General features: G+C 36.2%; 2 protein-coding genes across 2 annotated transcripts in view; one reads left to right on the top strand and one right to left on the bottom strand.

The window, feature by feature from the left end:
- The window catches only part of LOC117343195, a 41,295-nt gene extending 28,281 nt beyond the window's left edge, over positions 1-13,014 (top strand). The window contains exons 24-27 of the mRNA XM_033905534.1: positions 417-637; positions 1,143-1,226; positions 1,905-2,069; positions 7,365-13,014. Of these exons, the coding sequence (XP_033761425.1) occupies positions 417-637; positions 1,143-1,226; positions 1,905-2,069; positions 7,365-7,569 (675 nt within the window). The 3' untranslated portion in view covers positions 7,570-13,014. The remainder of the gene's footprint in view (positions 1-416; positions 638-1,142; positions 1,227-1,904; positions 2,070-7,364) is intronic.
- LOC117322164 lies at positions 11,415-25,826 on the bottom strand. Its single transcript, XM_033876934.1, has 10 exons — positions 25,301-25,826; positions 24,855-25,036; positions 23,548-23,593; positions 21,881-21,933; positions 21,124-21,556; positions 19,727-19,743; positions 18,375-18,408; positions 18,082-18,242; positions 17,749-17,892; positions 11,415-17,003 (listed from the first exon to the last, which is right to left on the bottom strand). Exons 1-10 carry the CDS (start codon positions 25,818-25,820, stop codon positions 16,884-16,886), a joined length of 1,710 nt encoding a protein of 569 aa, XP_033732825.1. The 5' UTR covers positions 25,821-25,826; the 3' UTR covers positions 11,415-16,883.
- Between the last annotated feature and the right edge of the window lie 610 nt (positions 25,827-26,436).

Here is a 26,436-nt window from a genome sequence, read left to right as displayed (position 1 = left end):
GAATATTGCCCCAAAAGGGCAAAATTTTCAAACTCTGTAGGATCATGTGATTTTGTTAGGACCGACAAATGTGAACGCCAAACATCACTATCTTGACAATTGTTGCTCGTATTAATTGTACTATTGTACCAGAAAACAGCATCCCACTCATCTTATAATTGGCTGGTAGGTTACTTGGATGACACCTGAAAAAGTTGTGAAAAATAACTGACCTTGACCCTTATTCAAGGCCACTGGGGTCATATTTGTTAAAGCACAGAAATAAGTTCTTTTGATTAACTGAAAGGCAGAGAATCATCTAAGAAGGGAATACCAGATGAGTGATGCAGGTCCATTGTGCCTCTTGTTAAACTTTACCCTGAAAACTGTTAGATCCGTGTTCAGGTGCTGTAACATTTGCCTTTTATTTATTTCAGACAATTCAGCATCTGCCTTGGGAAAGCATACCGATCCTGAGGAAAAATCCTGTTTCTCGTGTTCCGTCTTTCTATCACATGTGTGTGCAACTCTCTCGCCTCCAGATAAATGAGAATTCCATCTACAGGAATGGAATTAACAGTAGGCAGACATCTTATTTCCTGGATCCAGATGGTAACCTGTCCTCTACAAGAGAGACATTTGAAGCGTGGTTTCGAAAGTAAGTCATAGTTTCACTGTTAACACAGATCAGTGATTTCTTTGTCTAACTCTGTTCAGAGGTCTTATCAGTGGTATAAATCTTGATACTAATTGATAATACTGTTAATACTGTTCCAAGCCAATCCCTCTCAAAACCAATTATCTCTGATGTTGAACGAATCGGCATTGTACAGAAATGGTTCGTTATTATCATGATACATACCTTCCTAATACTGCTCTGTCTGAATTTCAAATACTTAACCAATATTTTGTGTTGCTAGACATACATGTAATTTACAATACAGAGTCAAATAGTAATCCAGACCAGTGCACTTGATGCTATTTTATTAACTAAACCCTCTGTAAACAGGACAAATGTTCCTGTTCAATGCATGGTCAGTTTTCCACTGTCTATAAGTGGAATTATTTCCAGCCATTTTGTCCTGATGTCACTTCAGTTCCCTGTTGTCAAAGGATAAAAACGAGAAGAGGTTAATTTAAATGAAGTGTTTGTTTCTATTCAGAGAGCCAGGCTGGAAGGGACTAGTAGGAGAGAGACCATCAGCTGACCAGTTCAAAGATGCTCTGACACAGAGTGATTTAGTACTGTAAGTTTGTGGTAGACTGTGTGTGGCTGTAGATTGCAGGTTGAATTGACTTCAAGTGCATTGGGAGACCTACTCATTATGTCTCTTACCAGAGAGATACATCAGTTTCAATGTAACAGTAATTCAGATTGTTGTCTGATTTTTGTCCCTTCTCTAGAATGGAATATGGTAATGCAGGTTTACTACATTTGATCTGTTTTAAAGCAAAGATCAACTCTCTTATTTTCAATGGATTTAAAAAAAAAAGATTCATGATCTAAGTTGTGTATTCCTATAATGCTTATTGTTTATTTCTTTTCTGGAGATCTCCGACAATTTTTAGTGGATCTCTTCTTAAACTTCTTAATATCCATGATTTATAGTAGTGTTTTCTTCAGTGGCATTTTGATTTGATATTTTGCTAGAGTATTGCCATTACACATGATATTTTAGTATTTGAGTTTTGTTGATCTTGTAGATCCACAGTTTTCAATCAAATACTTTCAAACTTTATGTAGAGCTTCCTATACATGGAATTAAACTTTCTTGGAGACATTTTGATTATAATTAATCTTTCATTTTGATACAATTGTGCATTTCTTTTTGGCATGGGACGGGCATATTTTGTTCCCCCTAGTGGTACTTTGTTCTCATTGTAAAAATAATTATAAAGCTAATGTTATGAATATGTTATTACAGCTATTGTGGTCATGGCAGCGGAAGCAAGTATTTCCATGGAGATGACCTCCAGCAGGTCAACTGCCGAGCTGCCACCATTCTGATGGGCTGTAGCAGTGGTCGTCTGCAGGTCAAAGGTCAGCTGGAGGCGTCTGGAATAATGCTGAATTACTTCCTGTCTGGATGGTGAGTTTCATTATTAGATGCTATATAACAGAATTTTTACTAGTCATGAGCAAAAATCTGGTCTGGAGCATTATTAGCTCACCTGCCCGAAGGGCAAGTGAGCTTATGCCATGGTGCGGCGTCCGTCGTCCGTCTGTCCGGCCGTCCGGCGTCAACTTTTCATTCAAACAACTTCTTCTCAATAACCAAGAGGCCCAGGGACTTGATATTGGGCCTGTAGCATGCTGGGGTGAAGGGCTACAAAGTATGTTCAAATAAATGACCTTGACCTTCATTCAAGGTCACATGGGTCAAATAGGCTATAATCTTCAAACGACTTCTTCTCAATAACCAAGAACGGTGGGTTGATGTAGATCTGGAGTTGTTTACGGTGGGTTGATGTAGATCTGGAGTTGTTTATTGTGGGTTGATGTAGATCTGGAGTTGTTAACGGTGGGTTGATGTAGATCTGGAATTGTTTTCTGTGGGTTGATGTAGATCTGGAATTGTTTACTGTGGGTGGCTGTAGATCAGGAGTTGTTTACTGTGGGTGGCTGTAGATCAGGAGTTGTTTACTGTGGGTTGATGTAGATCTAGAGTTGTTTTCTGTGGGTTGATGTACTGTATGTGTGTTGTAGATCTGGGGTTGTTACTGTGGGTTGATGTACTGTATGTGTGTTGTAGATCTGGAGTTGTTTTCTGTGGGTTGATTTAGATCTAGAGTTGTTTTCTGTGGGTTGATGTACTGTATGTGTGTTGTAGATCTGGTGTTTACTGTGGGTTGATGTACTGTATGTGTGTTGTAGATCTGGTGTTTACTGTGGGTTCATGTACTGTATGTGTGTTGCAGATCTGATGTTTACTGTGGGTTGATGTACTGTATGTGTGTTGTAGATCTGGTGTTTACTGTGGGTTGATGTACTGTATGTGTGTTGTAGATCTGGAGTTGTTTACTGTGGGTTGATGTACTGTATGTGTGTTGTAGATCTGGAGTTGTTTACTGTGGGTTGATGTACTGTATGTGTGTTGTAGATCTGGAGTTGTTTACTGTGGGTTGATGTACTGTATGTGTGTTGTAGATCTGGAGTTGTTTACTGTGGGTTGATGTACTGTATGTGTGTTGTAGATCTGGTGTTTACTGTGGGTTGATGTACTGTATGTGTGTTGTAGATCTGGAGTTGTTTACTGTGGGTTGATGTACTGTATGTGTGTTGTAGATCTGGAGTTGTTTACTGTGGGTTGATGTACTGTATGTGTGTTGTAGATCTGGTGTTTACTGTGGGTTGATGTACTGTATGTGTGTTGTAGATCTGGTGTTTACTGTGGGTTGATGTACTGTATGTGTGTTGTAGATCTGGAGTTGTTTACTGTGGGTTGATGTACTGTATGTGTGTTGTAGATCTGGTGTTTACTGTGGGTTGATTTACTGTATATGTGTTGTAGATCTGGAGTTGTTTGTGCTGGTATTATTGACTTCAAGTACATTGGGAGACCTACTCATTATGTCTCTAACCAGAGAGATACATCAGTTTCAGTGTAAACAGTAATTCAGGTTGCCATTACATGTAATATTTTAGTATTTGATTTTTGTTGATGTTGTCTGTAGCTCCTCAGTTTTCAATCATATGCTTTAAAACTATGTAGGGATTCCTATACATGAAATTAATCTTTCTTGGAGACATTTTGATTAGAAATTAATCTTTCATTTTAATACAATTGCATTTCTTTTTTGTTCTAATTGTAAAAATAATTTATAAAGCTAATGTTATGAATATGTTATTACAGCTATTGTGGTCATGGCAGCGGAAGCAAGTATTTCCATGGAGATGACCTCCAGCAGGTCAACTGCCGAGCTGCCACCATTCTGATGGGTTGTAGCAGTGGTCGTCTGCAGGTCAAAGGTCAGCTGGAGGCGTCTGGAATAATGCTGAATTACTTCCTGTCTGGATGGTGAGTTTCATTATTAGATACTATATAACAGAATGTTTACTAGTCATGGGCAAAAATCTGGTCTGGAGGATTATTTGGTAGATGAAATGGCCAAAAGCCACAAGAAAACAGGTCTTTTGATTGGTCAAACTTCCCAAAGAAATATTTTTAGGGAAACGACAAAGTGTATCAATCATCCCATTGTCTGTGTCTGTGACCGTCAGGACCATGGGTTACCCACAATGGGCTTCCTCAAGCTTGAGCAGGGGATTGCTTATTCTATCAGATCCTTCTGTAGGAATGATTGGATTTTGTCCAAATATGGTCTGAAGTTTTCTTGGATGAAGGGGCCTTAATTTTGTATAATCGCTAGGTCTGATGCCACTTAGGGCAGGGGTTAAGGCCTAATAAGGACACAGGGATAGGTTTGAAATCCTTTATTCTGTTGTTATGATGGTATTTTCCCCAAATTTAGTCTTGAGCATCTTCTTGTTATGACAACTCTCAATTTTGTATACATGGTGGGTCTGACCTGGAGCCTTAGTGATAGTGGTAAAAACTGATGTGGAGCATTTTTGTGTGAGGGACATCCAATGTTGATATGAGTGTTAAAATAGGAAGTTTATCAATTCTAATGATTATTTTTGTTTTATAATGTGACAAGTCACATGGGTCAAAAAGGATAAATTTTTAAACGCTTTTTCAATAACCAAGAGGGCCCGGGGGCTTTATATTGGGGGCCTTAACATGCTGGGGTGAAGGGTCAAATTTTTTTCAAATAAATGACCTTTGGGGCCTTCATTCAAGGGCCCCATGGTCAAAAGGCTAAAATCTTTAAAAGACTTCTTCTCAATAACCCAAAAAGGGACGGGGCTTGTATTGGGCCGTACATTCGGGGGAAGGGCTACAAAGTTTGTTCAAATAAATGACCTTGACATTCATTCAAGGTCACATGGGTCAAATAGGCTATAATTTTCAAACGACTTCTTCTCAATAACCAAGAGGCCCAGGGACTTGATATTGGGCCTGTAACATGCTGGGGTGAAGGGCTACAAAGTATGTTCAAATAAATGACCTTGACCTTCATTCAAGGTCACATGGGTCAAATAGGCTATAATCTTCAAACGACTTCTTCTCAATAACCAAGAGGCACAGGGACTTGATATTGGGCCTGTAGCATGCTGGGGTGAAGGGCTACAAAGTTTGTTCAAATAAATGACCTTGACCTTCATTCAATTGAGGTCACATTGGTCAAATAGGCTGTAATCTTCAAACGACTTCTTCTCAATAACCAAGAGGCCCAGGGACTTGATATTGGGCCTGTAGCATGCTGGGGAGAAGGGCTACAATGTTTGTTCAAATAAATGACCTTGACCTTCATTCAAGGTCACATGGGTCAAATAGGCTATAATCTTCAAACGACTTCTTCTCACTAACCAAGAGGCACAGGGACTTGATATTGGGCCTGTAGCATGTTGGGGTGAAGGGCTACAAAGTATGTTCAAATAAATGACCTTGACCTTCATTCAAGGTCACATGGGTCAAATAGGCTATAATCTTCAAACGACTTCTTCTCAATAACCAAGAGGCCCAGGGACTTGATATTGGGCCTGTAACATGCTGGGGTGAGGGGCTACAAAGTATGTTCAAATAAATGACCTTGACCTTCACTCAAGGTCACATGGGTCAAATAGGCTATAATCTTCAAACGACTTCTTCTCAATAACCAAGAGGCACAGGGACTTGATATTGGGCCTGTAGCATGCTGGAGAGAAGGGCTACAAAGTTTGTTCAAATAAATGACCTTGACCTTCATTCAATTGAGGTCACATTGGTCAAATAGGCTGTAATCTTCAAACAACTTCTTTTCAATAACCAAGAGGCCCAGGGACTTGATATTGGGCCTGTAGCATGCTGGGGAGAAGGGCTACAAACTTTTTTCAAATAAATGACCTTGACCTTCATTCAAGGTCACATGGGTCAAATAGGCTATAATCTTCAAACGACTTCTTCTCAAAAACCAAGAGGCTAGGGACTTGATATTGGGCCTGTAGCATGCTAGAGTGAAGGGCTACAAAGTTTGTTCAAATAAATGACCTTGACCTTCATTCAAGGTCGCATGGGTCAAATAGGCTATAATCTTCAAACGACTTATTCTCAAACACCAAGAGGCTCAGGTTGGGCCTGTCTGTAGCATGCTGGGGTGTAGGGCTACCAAGTTTGTTCAACTGAATGACATTGGCCTACATTCAAGGTCACAGGGGTGAAATATTTTTAAATCTTGCCATAGCCAAGAGTCACCAAGACCTGATATTAGGCCAATAGTATGCTGGAATGAAGGACTAGAATATTTATTGACATGAATAAACCAAGCTTACTCTGATATTTGAATAAATTGATTATCAGCATAGTATCTGTAGAAATGACCTCAATCAACTGCAAATTTGCTGTAGAGCCAGGTGAGCGATACAGGCCCATTGGGCCTCTTGTTTGGTAGATGAAATGGCCAAAAGCCACAAGAAAAAAGGTCTTTTGATTGGTCAAACTTCCCAAAGAAATATTTTTAGGGAAACGACAAAGTGTATCAATCATCCCATTGTCTGTGTCTGTGACCGTCTGGACCATGGGTTACCCACAATTGGCTTCCTCAGGCCTGAGCAAAGAATGCTAATTCTGTCAGATCCTTCTGTAGGAATGATTGGATTTTGTCCAAATATGGTCTGAAGTTTTCTTCGATGAAGGGGCCTTAATTTTGTATAAACGCTAGGTCTGATGCCACTTAGGGCAGGGGTTAAGGCCTAATAAGGACACAGGGATAGGTTTGAAATCCTTTATTCTGTTGTTATGATGGTATTTTCCCCAAATTTAGTCTTGAACATCTTCTTGTGAAGACAACTCTCAATTTTGTATACATGGTGGGTCTGACCTGAAGCCTTACTGATAGTGGTAAAAACTGATATGGAGCATTTTTGTGTGAGGGACATCCAATGTTGTATAAATGGAGGGTGTTTCAAAATATAGGAAGTTTATCAAATTCTTAATGATTACTTTTGTTTTATAATGTGACAGAATTTTCACAAATTTTGTGTGGAGCATTCTGCTTGTCTGTCTGCAGGGTTTTTGCCTGTCTGTAGAAAAGTCAAGAAAACTCCTAAATTAGTAAAACCAATTTCAATGAAACTCTACGGAAATGTTTTGGACTTTGTTACCAGTTTCATTGGTACCATTGAGCCAGAAATTAGTGTTTAAGAAAGGAATCTGATAAAGACTCATTATTTTTGGCATAGTCAAAAAAATCTGACATGCTAGGCACGGTGGCCATTTTGTAACATTATTGTGCAGCCATGGTTTTCCTGAATAACACCTATTTTATTGTTTTTATTGCAGCCCATGCATTGTATCAAACCTGTGGGATGTGACGGACCGTGACATTGACCGGTTTCTGGAGAGTCTGTTGTCCACTTGGCTGGCTGCAGAGAAGCCTTGTTCCTTACTTGATATACTGCCGGCCGCAAGGGATGTGTGTCAGTTACCATACCTGATTGGCTCTGCCCCGGTCGTCTATGGTTTCCCAGTATTCATGAGGTCCTGATGATGTCATCATTTCCTCGTATAATCGTATAATGACTAGTCAGCTGTGATAAACCTTCAACAGTTTGCAGTGACATTCTTAATAACAGCATTTTAGGAATCCATACCTTGATTAATAGATTTAATTCAGATAGAGAAATTGGTTGAAAAGATTTACTGGAAGAATAATAAGCATTGCTTCAAAAACATTTAAATTTGTGAAATTAAATGTTTTTTGATGAAGAAATGTTTACCCTCTAAAACGAAAATTTCATTATGCTTCATTCTTTTGACATACATGATAAATGTACATATTCAGACTGTAATGTGTAAGCAATTATAGCATAACATTTTGAATTACTTGCTTACTACTGATTTGTACATACAGTGTAAATTGAATCAGTTAGTTTCGTTTATCGAATGTTTAATGAATGTCTTTTTAAAGAGGTTTTGGAAACTTGATTTACAAAATAGGGGTTCTTTTCTAAATTGTATTAAATATTACCTTTATATTGAAAACTCAGTTCCTCATTTTTTTGGTAAATATGTTTAGCAGAATAATTATGATACCTTATGCTGACCATACTGGTTATTAGTTTTGGAGTTACCTCCCTTGAAAATATTTAGGTGTATTGGTATACCTTTTAAAATATGTCACCAAATAAACCTTTAATCACTTTTAAAATAAAAAAATATTGTGTACTCAATATCTCGTGAATCCTTGACAGTTTAAGCTGATATACAAACCATAGCCTCTCGCCATCAAGCTTCATATGGATGGCCTGTCACATACCATCCAGAGTAATCGGGGTAAAGTGTAATCCCAAAGGACACATACACGACAGCTTCACAAGAAATGTAAACCTTCATGGTCACTGAACATCATTGAGCCACGCACCTCACATTTTCACCTGAGGTAACATAGACTAATGGTCTACATGTACCTGACTGAGCTTATCACAGCCCCTTTTGACTTATTTCAGGTCAATTCATTAATATTGGTGAGCTATCTCTCTGATGATATGTTCCTCAGTAGTTTTCTTATTCAGCTTTTCTAAACAGTTACTTCCCTTTTTTGAGAATTTTAGTCATGTTGTCCATGTAATTCTTTCTTGGATTTCAGCCTTACTGTTCAGCCAACAGAATCTTCAGTATTTGAAACAAAGCTCTCTTCCAGGTTTAATCTGGAGTCTAAAAATGATTTCTTTAAATCTAAATTTCATTTGAAAACCTCCCCATGAAAATGTTTTCATTAAGCACATCCCTTTTGTTTTTGTAAGCAAACATTGCACTTGATTGGTTAAATACAGGATAATTGATATCCGTGGCTACAACATGAGTTTGTTGTTCTAGAGATGTTATGTATATACACCGATTTAGTTCAGATATCTGATGGCTAGCCTTCAACATACACCTTATGTAATGAATATAATATATTATTCATGTTGATTTTTTACTAATATATTTCATTTGTAGATAAAAGAAAAATTGTATATGTTGATGTATTTATTTGACTTTGTTGTGTAATTCACAGATGATTGTGATAGGTGTGTTGTCTCGTTTAATGTTTATTGCGACATGAGTGTCATCATCATTAGAATGCTAATCTGTGGTAGACATATTTTCAGTCTATCCGTCCACTGCTGCATTATGGGTTACATTTTTTTGGTAAGATTTTGGGGCATAGTTAAAAGAAATCAATTCTACAATGCTAATTTCTGGGATTTCACTTTGAGGTCTCATATGCTTAGGCATTGATTTTAACAGACCAGCAACATTATCTGATGTTCGGGACTTCAAATACAGATCTAAGTTTTTTAGCATGTTTTTTGAAGGCTGAAGGCATAATGTTGAATAATAGCAGTGTTGCAATGCTGATTTCATGCCTTCTGACTTAAGATTTAACTAATAAATATAAGTCCTCATAAAAAATGTTGAATTAAATAATGTATGGTGTATGGAAACAAATCTTTAGCTATTACTGTGATTTTCATAAATCCTTTTGAATAAACTTTTTATGTTTTGCAATTTGGTAGGAACCAGTTGCTATCTCCTTGCTCTCTGTCCGTTGGCATCGAGTAAGCTGTTGGGCTTAAGATTCAGTTTGTGAAGCTCTTTCTTCCCTATCAGATTATTGATGGGTATCCTGTACTTTAAAAGATACTTATACTGGTGGAAACTGTAAGTGGTGGTCATAATATTTTTTCCCAATGTTTTTTTTTTTTTTTTTTTTCATAATTCTGGATTCATTGCATTTGTGGGGGTAGAATAAAGCAGGGAATGGGGACATTCATGTTGCAACAATAAATATAGTTTTTAATTATACAGCAATTTTATCTTAACATCCACATTAATTTTTTTTAGAATTTTCTGTTTGTGTAGATATTGTCTCGTTTGATTAGTGATTGAAAATTTGGTTCCTCAGATTTTGAGACTTTCCCAAACTATATAGAAATTTTTCTTTTTTCTTTAATGAAATTATTGACTCCAATAACAAAGCCATCCTAATAACAATGCATAGTACAAGTGTGATAATCAAATACTGTTGAGGTAAATAGGATCTCATTGTCCTGTAATGAGCCCGAGTCTGTAGTTTTGCAGTTATTTGAACAATGTAATGAAGAAATTGCAATATATATAGCTAAGTCATGTACAAATAGATTTCTGTGATAGAGGTAAGATACACAGCCATCTTAACTGATGAGGCAGCTTTATTGTACAATCATCTCTCAGTAATCCCGTCATTTTAACTTGAATTAAACATGAATTGATATTATCATGTAAACATAGTTTTAGTCACAATAAAATTGATATACAACAACACAAGTATTTGTTTTGTTATAAACCACTTTTGTCCTAGAGGGAATGGAAACCACCTGTTCAAATCACCTGCAGTCTTGGTCTATAAACAGTTCTGAGTATCACTATGTCTTTGAAAGTATTGAGAGTATATTTCTCAAATTTCTCCCCCTTTAGTCACTTAATATGTGTTTTGATAGTTATAACCTGTGCGATAACATTAGCCAGTGAGGTTAAAATGGAATCATGTTGTCTGTCTGTTTGTCTTTGTTGGGTTCAGTGTCTGTCCAATGTCCGTCAACAGTTCCCTTAAATCACTACTAGTCTTTAATAACCGATTGGATTTTGATAAATTTTTGTCTGGAACATTATTAGGCAAAGGAGATGCAGTATTGTATAAACAGATGGTTTGCCTCCCTTAGCACCAGAGGTGTGGGACCCAATAGGAGAAATAGAGGTGAATCCTTTAAATTCCTACTTATCCCAAACGACTGGTTTTGGATAAAATTTGGTCTGAAACATTAATTGGTAAAAGAGAACCTATCTTGTATAAACAGAAAGTGTAGCTCCCCTGGGGCCGGAGGAGAGAGGTTCAACAGGGGACATGAAGGTAAGTCATTTGAATCGCTAAGAGTAAATGGAATTTGATGAAGTTTGGTCTGGAGCATTATTGAACAAAGGAGATCCAATTTATAAATGGAAGGTGTTGCTCCCCAGGAGCCGGAGGTGCAGGGCCCAATCGTGGAAAAGTAGGTAAATGGTTCAAATCATCACTAGTTCTGAACAACTGAATTGATATTGATGAAATTTGGTCTGGAGTATTATTGGTTGAAAGGGGGCCCAATCCGGTATAAATGGACTTTGGGGTTTGAAAGATGGAGCCCAATAGGGGATTTAAAGGTAAATATTGATAGCAAATGCTTTCCATTGTTGGAAAGATTTTTTAGGTGTTTTATCAAAATTGTGAAAACCGTTACCCCAGAATCTACATTTGCAATTTAAAGTTTAAAACAAATGGATGAATTGATACAATTTAAACTGGTTTGAATTAAATACACTAAGCCACAATAATTAAAAGCATTTATTTTTTGTTGAAGAGCTTATAAAACATTTTCAAAAGTCAGACGTGAGATCACTGTTCAAGAGATAACGGACATGACGTTTAAAACCAGTTTTGTTAATGAAATTACAGTATGCCATACATGTAATTTAAAATCGCCATTTGTATCTTCGAGAAAACAAACATATTTGTCTTACTGCACTTCTCACTTAGAACTTGAGTGTTTTAAGGCTAAAGAATAAGTTTGACCTTTAAAGAATACGCACAAGCTGCCATATTAACAATATCGCACGATCTTGCTAAGCTCTTTGTAAGACTGTTATTAGTATCATTACTTAATACCCCATTCCTCACATCTCAGCATATTCAATGTATCCTTTCCGAGTGTCATCTGCCTTTGTAACATGGTAACGAAAATAACCTCCCAATTTGAATATGGCCAAGGGCCTACTCCAACAATGTTAGAGGATAACACGGCGAGACACTTATGACAGGCGCCGTGTAACCAAAAATTAGCCGGAGACCTTTAGCTAGCTGAAGTAGCCAAGGGTCACGCTGTAATTCCATTTCACTTCAGTTAAATGTCACACCTCTCCAGTTCATTACTGGTATGTCGGCACGAAGTTTTTCTTGTACGTCTCTACTGTGTATAAATATGTGGATGAAACTAAAGGAAAGCTCAATGTTATATTTAAGTCCCACCTACAAATGATTTTTGGAGATATTGTATTATTTTCATTAACTCTGGTTCTGATTCTTAAGTAATTTCTTGTCTGGGTCATAACTTTCAAAATGTTGAAGATATTTTGACAAAACTTACAGTATACTTCTATTACTTACAGTAGATTTCCATTGTTCTGTCGTTAGGTATCTTTTAGTAAATTATAATTTTCCACCAACAACTTCAAACCTTTAAAGGTTAGCAAGGTCAGTTGTTCTGTACCTGAGTCACCCACTGACGAAGTGCAGTGCTCTGCCATAGGATCGTTACGACCTTGACCTTATCAAATATGAAATAAACGCATTTTCCCCAATAATTTCTTGCACTGACTATTTAAGATATGCCAATGAAAGCTGCATTGCACCTTTATCACCTAGAGATGATGGTCAATGCTCATTTGGTCATTGTGGTAAATGTCATCGAATGCTACAATATATTATAACTGGTTCTTCTAAAAGTTCCTTTCGTATCTAAAGCATGAGTTTTGAACAGATAAAAGGACGAAGCTTAAGCGATGTACTATAATCGGATAATTACAGCCTTCATTTTCAGAACACAAGTCAATTCAGCGCGAACTGCCTAATTATAAATAATGGAGAAGGGGAAACATACATATTTGTTCACAAAATCAATTCCATAGTTCAGCATTAAACTGCTCTTATAAATGATGAAATGTTTTATATAGCCTACTTTATAGCTGTAAACATGACGAGCAAAGCTAGTAAAAATGAGCAAATATCAATAGTAGGCCAAAGTATATAAAAAACAAACAAACAAAGCCTAATGGAAAACATATTTGTCTTTAAGGTCAAATATCACTTGCCATGATGTGTACATTTTTCAACTTCTGATGAAAACAGATATTGTGTTACATTATAGTAAAAAAACATAAAAAAAAAACAATACAAAACAAACACTTGCCTTTAGGTAAATAACTTGATACTAATTATATACATAATGATTTACAACCGTTATTACCCTAACGTAAATAATGTACAAAAATTTAAGATACCATATAAAATAATTATAAGATATCTTTATCTTGCATTATGTGTCAGAATAAATATCTTGTTCAGAAAATAAGGTATCATACATCAAATTTGATATCATGCGTAATTTCTTGGATAAGGAGGCAGGACAAGCTTATAGTAATAAATGAAATACTGGTAGAAATATGACCATTTGTTTTATAATGATTTAAATTTGAGAAATATTCATCCAGTAGTTCTTAAGATACTTAATAGTTATATCAATTTTTTATTGTCCGCCTGTCAGTCATTTTGTTTCTCTCATGAGTCCAGGAAGGCACAGCTGGGGACCAAGGGGAACATACATATGAAATTTGAGAAAGATCCATCCAGTACTTAAATAGAGATAACAAATAAATGCATGTTTCAGGAGAACCTGTACAGGAGCTCATGTGGATAACATTTTGCACAAAAACAACCATGTCGTTATTCTTATAAGTGCCTATAAAATGCAAAAGATACATTTGTTTGACGAACTATGTCTCTATTAATCATTAAAAAAAACATACTATTTAGTATCTTAAGAACTACCGCATGAATCCTTCTCAAATTTAAAAGCATTCACAGTGATTTTGTTTAAAACTTGAAATGCAAATAGCGGCTGTGAATAGTATAAAATAAAGTGTGTTAAAATTATATGTTGTCTTCGTTACATGAAATAAGCAATTAAGCTTTTTTAAGATATGTTCACGGACTGCTAAGGGGCTGAACAGCATACAGGGCAAAACAAAATGTTTCGAACTAGAGCTATCGCCAGAATGGCTCCCCAGTCACCAAACATCGTAAAGGGGACATAGCTGCGATAAAAATTCAAATTATACAAATTATATACAAACTAAAAAATAAGTCCAGGCGCACAATTTCATGAGTGCTGAATACACCAGCCTTTTGGAAATAAAAAAAAAATAGACGGAACCCAAACCAAAGCACAGCTAGGTACACAACTTCAGCGTATGGTGTCTACATCAGTGAGCTACAGAAATGAATACATACTGGATTAGTGAAGTAATACTACTGTAAAAGGACATGCCTTCCGAATGGAAATGAACAATGTTATCACACATATCAGTTTAATATCACAGTGAAAACGACCGAGCAGATACAAATGTATGATGAAAGGAATTAAAAACTCATTGCAGTTAAACATCTGACCAATAAAATTTATACGAATTAGTGATTTTGATCAAGCTCATTGCAGACAATTGTGAAAAGACAAACATTTATCATAACATATATACAAACCTGCAATGATCATACAGATTTTATACACAAACAGTTAGCAGTTAAACAAAAAATCTTCCGATGGAAACTTTTTTTTATCATAATCGCATAAAAATGGCAAATTGTAAATGGAAATTCAAGAAAACGATATATGGAATGTTTGTAGTATAACAGATAATCTACACTACTTCATCGAGTTCGGGCAAAAATGGAACCTGTATTCCATGGATATGAAATAACAGTTAAAAAGTTGCAACATATAATTATTGGGTACAAAAATAGGCAAAAAAGTGTAAAGAACTCAATATAATGTTTACATTTAAAGTACAATATACAAAACTTATCATCGACATGGACATATGATTGACATCAATCAACATTTTAAGAATTTTGAAAGAAGAACTCGTACTGTTAAGAAACACAACAAATATAAAAAGGAACGGAATAATAAAGTATTTTATAGACAACACAATGGAATTATGATAAAGTATTTTATAGACAACACAATGGAATTATGATAAAGTATTTTATAGACAACACAATGGAATTATGATAAAGTATTTTATAGACAACACAATGGAATTATGATAAAGTATTTTATAGACAACACAATGGAATTATAATAAAGTATTTTATAGACAACACAATGGAATTATGATAAAGTATTTTATAGACGAATGAAAATATGGATACTGGCAAATCTATGATTTATTAACAATTAAGTGGCAAAATATTGAATAAGTCTGGTTCATGGGATCGATAGCTTAGAACTTTCAAAACATGGAAACTGATCTATGATTATCATACTTGGTGGGAAGGGGGGGGGGGGGGGGGGGGTGATTAGAGTTAACAATAAGCTTTAATACACGATAAGCCAAAAGCATAACTTTAAGTTTATTACCAACATTACCTCTTTAAAAGATATATCACATTTTGGGAAAAAGAGATTTCATTTTCTCGTAATACTTAGCATAACAAATATCTTATGAAAGCAAACATATAGATTCACAATAATGAGACTTATATAACAGTGATATATATGTATTAAGCAACCGGGGAAATTTGACATACCTAATACAGTACATCATACTTAATAATCATACTTATACTAATAAAATAACAAGCGAAGTAAATGTTTTATTCTCCAATGATTTCTGAAGCTTTATCAACTGTCTATCTGACCTCTGATATCTACATTTGTATGTTTATCTGTTCCTGTATCTAATGTGAATAATTCTGTTTGTTCAATATTATCTCATTATTACTATCTTACATTTATGACATTTATGACTGTCTCTTTGATAGCCTTATCATTTAATGACTGGCCTGTTATAGAAACAAATGAACACCCAGTAACACATATTGGCCATGTAGTATATATTATACAACTGACAAGAAATAAGCCTAGATAAGCTCCCAGCAGAAATTTTGAGTGAACTGCGTACATAAATATGAATTCATTCCATCCTTTTCATCCAGTGAAACTTCAGTTCCGGCTTACTTGATGCGGTAAAGCAGGTTTTCTAATTTTCTATTGGCCGGGGATACTGCCACCAAGTTTTCTTATCTAGACTTTCAAAAGGGAAAAGAATGATGCTGACAAAAGTTTAAAAGTCGTTAGAAACAATTGTTTTAAAGAACAGATCAGGCCGAAACTTTGCAATTTGTGCTGAAAATCCATTTAAAATTTATACTGACACTAATATGGGCTCAGTAACATTTTTAGAAAATTGCAAGTTAAGCATTTTTCATCATGAAACAATAGATCTGAAATATTTATAGGTCCAATGATTAACGAAGAGACTCAGAGGGCCTGCATTGCTCACCTGAATATGTCAGTGTTATGGTGAGCCAGTTCTTAAATTATCACAATATCAAGCTGTCATCTCGGGGTTATCATCCCAATGATTAGATTTTCACTTGTAAACTGACAATTTCTACCTCGAAATATCACTCTCTCCATTTGAATAATTTTGATTAAACACTTTAAGAACTTACTGCAGCGAACTAGTTTCCAGTAAGTCTGGGTCTCAATATGTAACTCTTTGGTACTGCCCCTCAAATTCCCTTTGAACCTTCTAATTCACAGTTTTGGGTGCATCTATGGTCGTGAAAGGTTCAAGCAAACTTTCTTTCGGGGGTTCAGCAATTTTAAGAAGATGGAAATATAATTTTTTTTTTACAGAAGGACGGATGGACGACAGACGCAACGTCATGACATCAGCTCCGATCGATCCCATGGGGCACTGGCACACAAATTGTCTCGTATTTATAGGTTATTTATGAAGAAAATCCCATAATCTGATTGGTTCCGTAGGTAATGGTTACGGGAAATTCGAAACGTTGTTTTGTATGTTCTTTGGTTTGTTTGGAAGGAAGCCAGATAAGTCAATTTGTCGACAAATCGACTCATCTCTGTATTCCGTTTCTACCATCCAGACGAAGAAGAGTTTCATTAATAAGAAACATATTTACGTATTCTCACACATTGTCTTGTTGGACAATTTTTAGAGGCGAGTGCTGGACGTTGTAGACATTATGAAAGCATTTCCCAACTTCTTGTCTAGGCCAGGCAGGTTCTTCTTTTGCGTGTAATGCTTGATCAGCTTACAAAGACACGAAAATGACTGGAATATAAATGACAATTTTTGAAGCCGGATAAATTATTATTTCAATCACACTTTTCATTTGAGTTTTTATTGATTTTATATTGGAACTAAGTCTAAAAAAGCAAATACCGGTATAAGTAAGCAGTATGAGACTAATGGTTCGCCATTGAAAGTATTTCACTAATATGAAATGGACTAGTGCGTAACCTTCAAAAATGATATAAGTGTTATTTAGTTAAGGTCGTATGGAGGCACTGTGGAAAGGAAAGAGAGAGTAGTCAGAGAAGAAATACTATATGGTTCAAGGAACAGGGATATAGGAGAACGAAAGAGAATTGTCCGAAAGAAATACTAGAGGGTTCAAATGTTTCAATGACAGCAACAGGGTCATGGGAGACGTAAGAGATTTGTCAGAAAAGAAATACTAGAGGGTTCAAATGTTGCAACGATGACAGCAGCGTCAAGGGAGAACAAGAATAGTCTTTGACCTGCAGTGATGGATATCTGCAGCAAAACTATTTCATGTCATGTCAGAAATGATTAAAACAAGTTTATATTCATTCTTTGTCATGAATGGGCCGAATGGAATAATTTCTAAGGCTATATATAGACCACCGGTAATTTGTGCGAAGTACTCTTTATCTTCGTATTGCATATTGTCATTCTCCATTAAGCTCAATCTGTAATACATGTATATTGTATCGTACTATTTTACTAGACTACTTTCTATAAAACTACCATAGCGGTAGTATCGTGTGCCTACCGTGCTACTCGACGTATCGATGGCGATCCTCTTTCCTTTTACCCTGTTTATAGGAAATGAATTGGTCTTGCCCAAGAGTCGGAAATGTAGATAGTAAGACTGCATTGGCTGTCTCACCGCTGACGTCACCAGCCAGTTTCCATCCTGGAAGATGGAATGAAAATAATGTTTTCACAGTAAAACGTTTTTATTTGAATTCCCTAAATATGCAAGCCCACATGTAGTCTTGACTTGTTTATTTTCCAACTTTACTGAATAAAACAAAACAGACAAAAAACAAAAAAACTAAACAAATCTCCGGAATGATGTATTAACTACCATGCAGTAACTTACCTCCCCACTGTTTTCTAACATCGCCTTAGCTTCCTCTATCGCCCTTTCGTCGTGCACAGAGAAGAAACCATCCACTTCACACTGGTGAATGGGACTCCCCCACGAGGATCTTGTCGGTGTCGGGACAACGTGTCTCATGTCTGGTGTTGACATTGACCATCCTACAGAGGTAACATTATACAGTCAATACCTAGCCATAATGCACAGCAACATTTTCTGTATCCATTTAAGTGATCGAATGCAACATAATCATCATCATCATCATCTAAATAAGGATACATTAGTCGACTTACCTTTATTCAAATTCAGGCTTCCTTGATACTCGTTCTGTGAAAACAGAAGAAAGAGAAATAAAAACATACCGACCTTCAACATTTTGATAAAATCAAGAAGTTTCCACTTGCATAATTTTCAACGCGGTAATTTTTTAATAGGTTTTGTATTAACAACTTCTGCAAACCAATTATTAACAATACTATTTTAATCAAACTGGCGTTAGGGTTTTCAAATATATAGCGAATTAAATCATTAATTTTAAATAGTTTGTATGATTTATTTCCTGGTATATGCAAGTATGGTAGTAATGTGTCGTTATCATTACTGAGGCTGGTGTTACTTAAACACGTGTTATTAGGTTAGGTTACACTTATGGAGCATGCGCAATAGTAGTTACAGAGGTGCAATATCTGAATGTTTTATATCTATCTGGTATACTTTCCATAGGATATCAATCGATATGTATGATGAGATGAGCCGACAGTGTCATCCAGCCACTGTGTCTCTCCACGAGAGCAAAGTAAATACAATCGGTTCGAGTTGTCTTTCTAGCAATACCGTTATGCATCGCAATCTTTTATATGAACCTTGAATGTAAATTTCATTGGTACTGTGCAGGTCATGATATTTAAGCCAAGTGAACCAGAATGCATGACCTCCTACGGTCGTTGTTTGGAATATATCATGACTTGATGATGAGCTGCGGGGTTAAGTTAGCAGTAATATATAGTGTCTATTGTAGGAAAATGTCTCGATATAGAAAGATGCTCTGTTGAATTCACGTTTAAGGTTAGATATACAAACAGAAATGGAAATATTTTCCACAAATATAGATGAAAATAAATTGAGTAAATCAGCAGTGAGCTAGAATAATGACACATTAAATGGTCTGAACCTAAGCTTAACCAGAGTATTATATCGATATGTATTTCCTACATCAAATACACAAAAAGCAACAGAATTATGTTATACATTTCTTTGATATAAGAAGACAATTGTGACCTTTGATCCTTTAACCTTGAATGATGACTACCCAAGCACGGCTTCAAGGAAGCATAGGATAGAGTCAAGTTCAATCGACATTAGAGAACTCAAATATTATGAAGAAACCCCAAAACGGAGGTACTTCTGAACTTGATTACTCTGAAGCAGATTTAGAATACAACAGTTGTACTGCAAACATATATTAGTGTGTTTTGTTAATTACATTCAACTTGAGAACAAATATGAGAAGAGAATTAAAAAGTACAGTGTATACATAAATAAATGATATATTAAATAGCTGGTGATAAAAATGTGCATATATATGATTATAACGCTATATGTAATAACCTTAGTTAATGTTTTATTGTGGCATAAAATTACATACCGTTCTGATACTGCTTCCTATTTCAGACAGACGGAATTTTAATGATTAAAACAATCACATTCTAAAAGATTTACGCACATTGCCAATGCATTAACAACTGGAGTGATGATAGGTCAACAAGGGTCACACTGCGTGCTTAAAAATGTATCTCCCATTTGAGTACCAATTAAAACAAAGAGACCATTCTGGTTTAGCAACATGAGAAAGTTTGGTCTTTTTTCAATTTTTCAGTGTATATTTTGTTCTATTTTCAGTAACAGCGACCTTGACCTAACATAAGTAGTGATTCACTAATTTCAGAATGTGGTGTTTTTGTCCAGTGTGTTCCTGGTTGTATCTTAAACTAACAAAAGACAAGTCAAAACATTGAGGGTTATCTATTTAGGAGAATAATGTTGAATTGTAAAATAAAATAAATATCGACAAAGCACAAAACAAGTCATGTACCAAAATGCAGCGAACAAATATAATTAACTAACATACATACTCAAACCTGAAACGTAATCGTTGTGTGATGCTCGCAATTCTGTATAGCTCACAATAGGAGTATTTGTTTGATATTATTTGACTTTATGTACGTAACAACAGTTGTTTTGCTTTGAACTTGAAATGCAAATGGCTGCTGAGGATAATATTACAACAACATGGGATAAAAAGAGGCATTTCAATCAATAACAGCGGTGCTTCTATTTCATACTTTTAAGATATCTGATCATAGGATGTTTTCAAGACAAATAGTTAAAATGTAGAGTATAGGGCATTTTCTAGAAATATGCACATTTAACCTCAAATTCAATGGTTGAACAACGTTTCCTTGTTCAGCCTTAATGTGTGTTCACTTTGCTGACAGCCATAGAAACTCGTAAAGTAAGTATAGCTTATTGCACATATTTCGACGAATAACAAGGAATTTATTGCACCATAGCAAAGCGACGGTTCAGTAAGTCCCGAGAGACAAATCATGCAAAAACTAATGTATTACTAGCTTCATAACAATAACCAGATAATGTCTTATTGTCATGCATTGCGCCTATCCAGTTGTCATTCTTAAACGAAAAGGAACAAATGCTTTTCAATTAAAGCGACATCACGGTAAAATGATAATGCATGCGCACAAAACACCACATTACATTGTAAAAAACATCTCCTCTCGTGAATCGGCCGCCATTGAAAAAAATGGACACATGACAGACACTAATCGAAGGAAGGCCAAAAGGAAAAATTATACAAAACCGCCGGAATATCGCTATGGTAGCAACATGTATGAATGAAACTGTTAAATAAAGCCACAACAATGGTGACCGGTGATTGAAATGGTGACTATGTTTAGAACTCACGGAAAAATAATCCCATACTACTGACACAATGAATGATAGATGATATAAGCAAACACTTACCTTCCTTGCCATTCATACGTGGCGCTCTGCAAACAGATCCCTGCATGTAGACTGGGTTTTCCACTGGTGGCGCTGGTTGTCTGATATATCCGCGAGCTTCACCTTCTGATGATTTGGGCAACTTCAAAACGGTGTGTTCATCAGATAGAGTCGTCATTCCATCATCATTAAGATCAGTCATTTCCAAGTCTGTATTGACAGTTTCTAGCGATCGTTCTGTCGGCAGCGAAGTTCTTACCGGGCCCATTACTTGTGATAATTTAGGATAATGTCTGTCAGGTGATTTGGTGTGGCTGTCATATGTGTTCTCTGACAAGTCTAACGAAGACAGTGGCACTGGGTTCGATTCTAAAGTTGGGGAGGGCTTTAACTCACCAATCCAGCGCTGTTTTGAATCCTTCAAGGTCAGCTGAACATCAAACGCGTTCGGTGGCTAGAAAAGAAGGTGAAGCCAAATTACTTGATATCTAGCATTTGTATGAGGACTTATCTAATGTTTGCGAATTGTTAACAAAAGTTAGGTTTCACGACGAGTCAATCGGAACTCTAATAAGTAAACATTTGAGCTTCAACTATTTTTCTTCTTCTGTTTTTTTTTTTTACTTCCGTGTTGTTTCAAGAACAACGACATTCAGATGTAACAGTAGTACTAACATGAAATGAACAAAACTAGAAATGTTGCCATGGTGACTAACTATTACCCGCCTCGCCCCGGCTAGACAATGTAATAAGAACTTTGTATACACGAAAAACTTACTCCACCAGAATTTCGATGTTGGATTGTTATCTGAGCAGGACCGTCTTCCATGACTGAAAAAAGTATATCATGGTATGATCAAAATGATTCGTTCTACCGTTTGCTACCAACAAGAATACATCTGATGGAAAAGTAGCAATTGATAAGCAAATATACGAAAAGAACTAATAAGGGAAACTTCTATTGTAGTTATACATGTATTAGGAGAACAATGGGATACATGGACATAGATAGTTCCGAACTGTTATATACATGGAGTATGTTCTTTATTAGTAGAAGGGGACGGGCATGCTCTTTATTGGGAAAGAGGCGAACACGTTCTTTATAAGGAAGGGGTGGTCATGTTCTTTATTAAGAAGGAGGACGGGCCTTTCACTAAGCAGGGACGTGGACTAGTATGTTTTTACAATTTAGGAAAGGGGAGCTGGCCTTTCCCTTCATAGTAAGGGGAATGGCATGTTTTACAAGGAAGGTGAAAGACGTGTTCTTTATTAGGAAAGGGCGGGGGTGGGGTTGGCCTTCCCCTTCATAGGAAGGGGACTGGTCTTTTCTTTATTTATTCGGAAGGGGGCGGACATGTTACCCTTTCGGTTGGTAGACTGATATGTTATTAAAGAGGAGGGGAGCAAGGTATCCAGTTTGAAAGGATAACAAAATGCCTATTCAGCAGGGAAAGCGATGTGCTTCTCATTAACAGTGGTGATATTCTATTATTCAGGAGGGGTTGCTGTTATGTCTCTTATTTGGATGTAATGCAGGTATGAAACTTGGCATTGTATGCCTTGCATGTTACTTATTAGTTGGAGAGTACGGTACTCATTTAGAGGGTGGGACTCTTATGTGACTATTCGGGAGGGAAACATAATAATAACACACTCTTTTTCTCGCTTTTCTCCTAGGCGACATTAGTTCGAATCTGCGATCGGACGTGAAAAGTATGGGATCACCTGCCTTACCACATGTGTTTTCTCTAGGTACTCCTCCCACAGTAATACCCCTCGCGCGACTGATATTACTTGTTTCGCAATTGTTGTGAAATAAATAAAGTTACATAGAAACCTTCCGATAGATAGATAATTCAAGTTCTTCGTTATGGCAAAGTACAATCGTCTTGGACGGTAGAGGCGCAATGAAAACCTTTGAATAATGCCATGTTCTCAAACGAATGACCACAAACACACCAACGTGCATCAAAACGCCGAACATAAAGGAATGTTTCTATTAAGATTGCAGCGGCGACCAGAACACTTGCACATCATCATCAAGCTACATCTCTTCTGTTTGCCCGTCATCTGACGTTATAGATCACGATAGCCTTGCTATGTAAGTAAAATACATCACGTAAAACTGTATGCAGGTTAAGTAAACTTGCATTCATATAACAAAGTACATGAATTTCAAGTACTATGAATGTTTATTGTTTCTACAAAAGTTCAAAATAATCATATTAATATACGTAACAAAATGTCATAATGTTGCTTGTATAAACCCTACATAAATATGTACATTTTGTGCATGTTAAAATAACTGCGTAGTTATGACGAGACGTCTTCACTCGAACCCTTTTTTGTGATTTTTATTTCATATCTCAAATATCTCAGTGAACAAACAGGTTTTAACTGAGGACGTAATGTATAAACTAGATACTATTATCTACACCCACATACCTTGTGATATGCTGTTTTCTGCTTCAGTTTGTTCCGTCTGTGTGTCCTAGAACGACATTAACATGTTTATTGGAAGATGGCCAATTCATTTTAGTATTAAAATTACATCTAGATAATCCGTGAAGTATAGGTAGCTTTTACCTTTTAGTAAACATGTTCGACAGAAACAAGAGATCCCAGAGGGATCCCGGCGCCCACCATCGAATGATCCTTATTGATCTTTTGAAAGAATGACATTTTTTTTTTTAGACTTTTGCCTTTCTTTTCCCTCTTCCTATTAATTATTTTATAACATGACGAGCCTCGATAATAAGTCTTATAAAGATCTAACAAGAACTTTCTGGAATTCAATAGATTTTAACTGTCAAAATCAAAGGCACAAAAACGGCTGCCTATCGGCCGTTTTGTTTGCCCAATTAGTCTCAATGTTAAATGGGAACAACTTGGTCCCAAATCTACATGTAAAGTGAAGAAATATCATTTTAAGATATAGACGATAATAAACTTCAAATGTCTAAATCCAACATAGCCAACTGTTAGTCATTTTGCACAAGGGAACAAGGAAACCTATCTGTAAAGTTTGAAAAATATCCCCCGTACTTCTCAAGAAATGGTGATAACACGGATTATTTATGAACGGCTGGACGAGGGACCACGGACGTAGGGAGATTTCGATAGTCTTCCATCCGCTGAGGGCCGGCTAAATATAACGGGAATAATAAATTGATAGAGATCGACAATATTTATGTTTCTTAAGTTCATTTGATAATTTGTCTCTTCTTGGATATTTTTCGTTATTTGTACCTGGATGCGGGTGGAACAAACACTTCATACAAACTGACCATGTATGATTGTTTTCTTTTTTGATATACACTTCGTAAAGTGTGAGCTGTCATTTCAAAAATTCAAATAATCCGAATTCAATTTTGTCGTCAATTGAGTCAATGATTGTCACAACACCTATTGCTGTTTCGATCTTGAGTCCAATCACCCCGGAAGTCAGGCAATATTTGTTTCATATTCTAAGAAAAGATGATGCATTCCAGCTACTGTTCTTTATGCTTACCATTTAAATTTCCAGAAAAATACTATTTGAATTAGAATTATAGAAAGGACAGAGAGAGACTAACATAAGGAATGACAGTAAACGTGTGGGTCTAGACCATAAAAGAAGGGACGATTTCGATAAAGACATTCCTTTATTCAGATTATGATGAAATGAAATAATTTAGACTTAATACAAGAATCTTTTATATCATTTTTGGTATTGAGTTTTATGAAACATTTGCTGAATACTAATTACATACCTGTGTTCTACAAGACGGTGATCTTGAATTCGGCAAGAAGTTTTTTGTCTCTCTGTAGGGGTCAATCTTATGATGGTCGTGATTCACAGATGACTGAGAATGTTCCACTGCTGTTTTGTCCGGTAGTCTAATGTAGATCTCTTCCTCCGGTGTTGTTGCAGTTCCTTGATTGCCATGATAACCTTTAAAAGATACACATATAATGTTTAATAGAAAATTATTATTAGTGTATGTTTTGCTACAATAAAAAACTACCATACTGGTGAAATTCAGATTTAAGATGTAATCTTCTTTTTTTTTTTTTTTTTTTGCCATAAACTTGCAACCCGTAGAATAATTACAAGTCTCGTTATACCCCAAGTCTTTACATTAGTCCGCAAAGACAATTACTCATTTTCAAAATTGTAACAAATTCTCTAGGTTCTGTGTTTAGAAAGGGTATTCACCTCTTTGCGGCCCAGGGTAGTCGTAATGGTTAGGAAGACATGGTTCAGGAGGACGCCGTTGCAAGCTGTCGTAATACGTGGGATCAGCTGGGTTGTTGTGAATTGTTATGTGTCCAATGTTGATAACAGTTCCAGAATCCGAATTCTTTTCCTTATTTTCTGGTACCAATTGTTTTATTACACCCCCTAAGTCCAAGTTTCCTAGATTTCCAGGATCGTCAGGTTTTCTTTGAAAATGGACATACTTTGGCTCTTCATACCCAGGGTGAATATTTTGACTCGAATGGTATGGAGAAGTGTTTATGTCCACTTTGACGTCATTATATTCCATTGTTGGAAAAGAAGATTCAGAATTTAAATCAGGTGGATCGAGTATTGGAGGTGAAGTTGCTGGTGATTTCACACGAAAAGGTTTCTTTACGTAGGTGTCCTCCTCTCTGGCCTCTGAGGTTTGCCGCTGCATTGGAACCCCGTCATGGGCTAGCAGTTCCTGGTTCGAAGGTCGTTTGATGTACTGCATGGTATGTCTACAAAAAGGAAAACAAATATTTAATCACATGTTGAGTAGCATATTCTTTGATATATCTTTTAATTGGAAATACGGATGACTATTTCATAAATGATTGAACTACAGTATGTATATAAAGTACTGAGTTCAATAATGTGCAATAACTCATTGTATCGACTACATGTTTTTTCAATCCTCCGCTGGGGGTCGACCTCAGAATGAAGAAAAGCGTCATAACTGACATCAATGGTGATTTCAACGTCCTACTTGAAAAAGAATTCGACCAACCCAAAACAAAGAAGCTAACATCATTATGTTCAACATGTCGGAGCGGACCTTAACGATCACACGCCAAACAAAGTGGCCGACCTTGATCGGATCACGTGTCTAGCCAACAAGCTAGATATTGAAAAGTACGAACTTGATGCACATTATCGCATCGGGGAAAGCTTATGAATATTCTGTTTCTACAACAAGACGTAAAGGAACCAAGTAAGAAAAGGCAATACACCTTCGGTCCTAGACCTGAGTTTGACGAATAAGGAGAATATGATTGAAGATCTTGTCTATGGGCCCAGTCGCGGACCAAGTGACGACATTTATCTTCCCTCTAATCAAAACTGTTATA

The sequence above is a fragment of the Pecten maximus genome, chromosome 2 (genome assembly GCF_902652985.1).
Source record: "Pecten maximus chromosome 2, xPecMax1.1, whole genome shotgun sequence".
NCBI classification, from domain to species: Eukaryota; Metazoa; Mollusca; class Bivalvia; order Pectinida; family Pectinidae; genus Pecten; species Pecten maximus.
This window is presented reverse-complemented; position numbering and strand designations above follow the sequence as displayed.

Coding starts and splice junctions, on each gene's coding strand:
- LOC117322164 (XM_033876934.1), bottom strand. CDS start 25,820: ATGCAGTACATCAAACGACCTTCGAACCAGGAACTGCTAGCCCATGAC. Junction 25,037..25,300: donor CTACCCTGGGCCGCAAAGAG/GTGAATACCCTT, acceptor TATCTTTTAAAG/GTTATCATGGCAATCAAGGA. Junction 17,893..18,081: donor TGTTAGAAAACAGTGGGGAG/GTAAGTTACTGC, acceptor TCCATCTTCCAG/GATGGAAACTGGCTGGTGAC.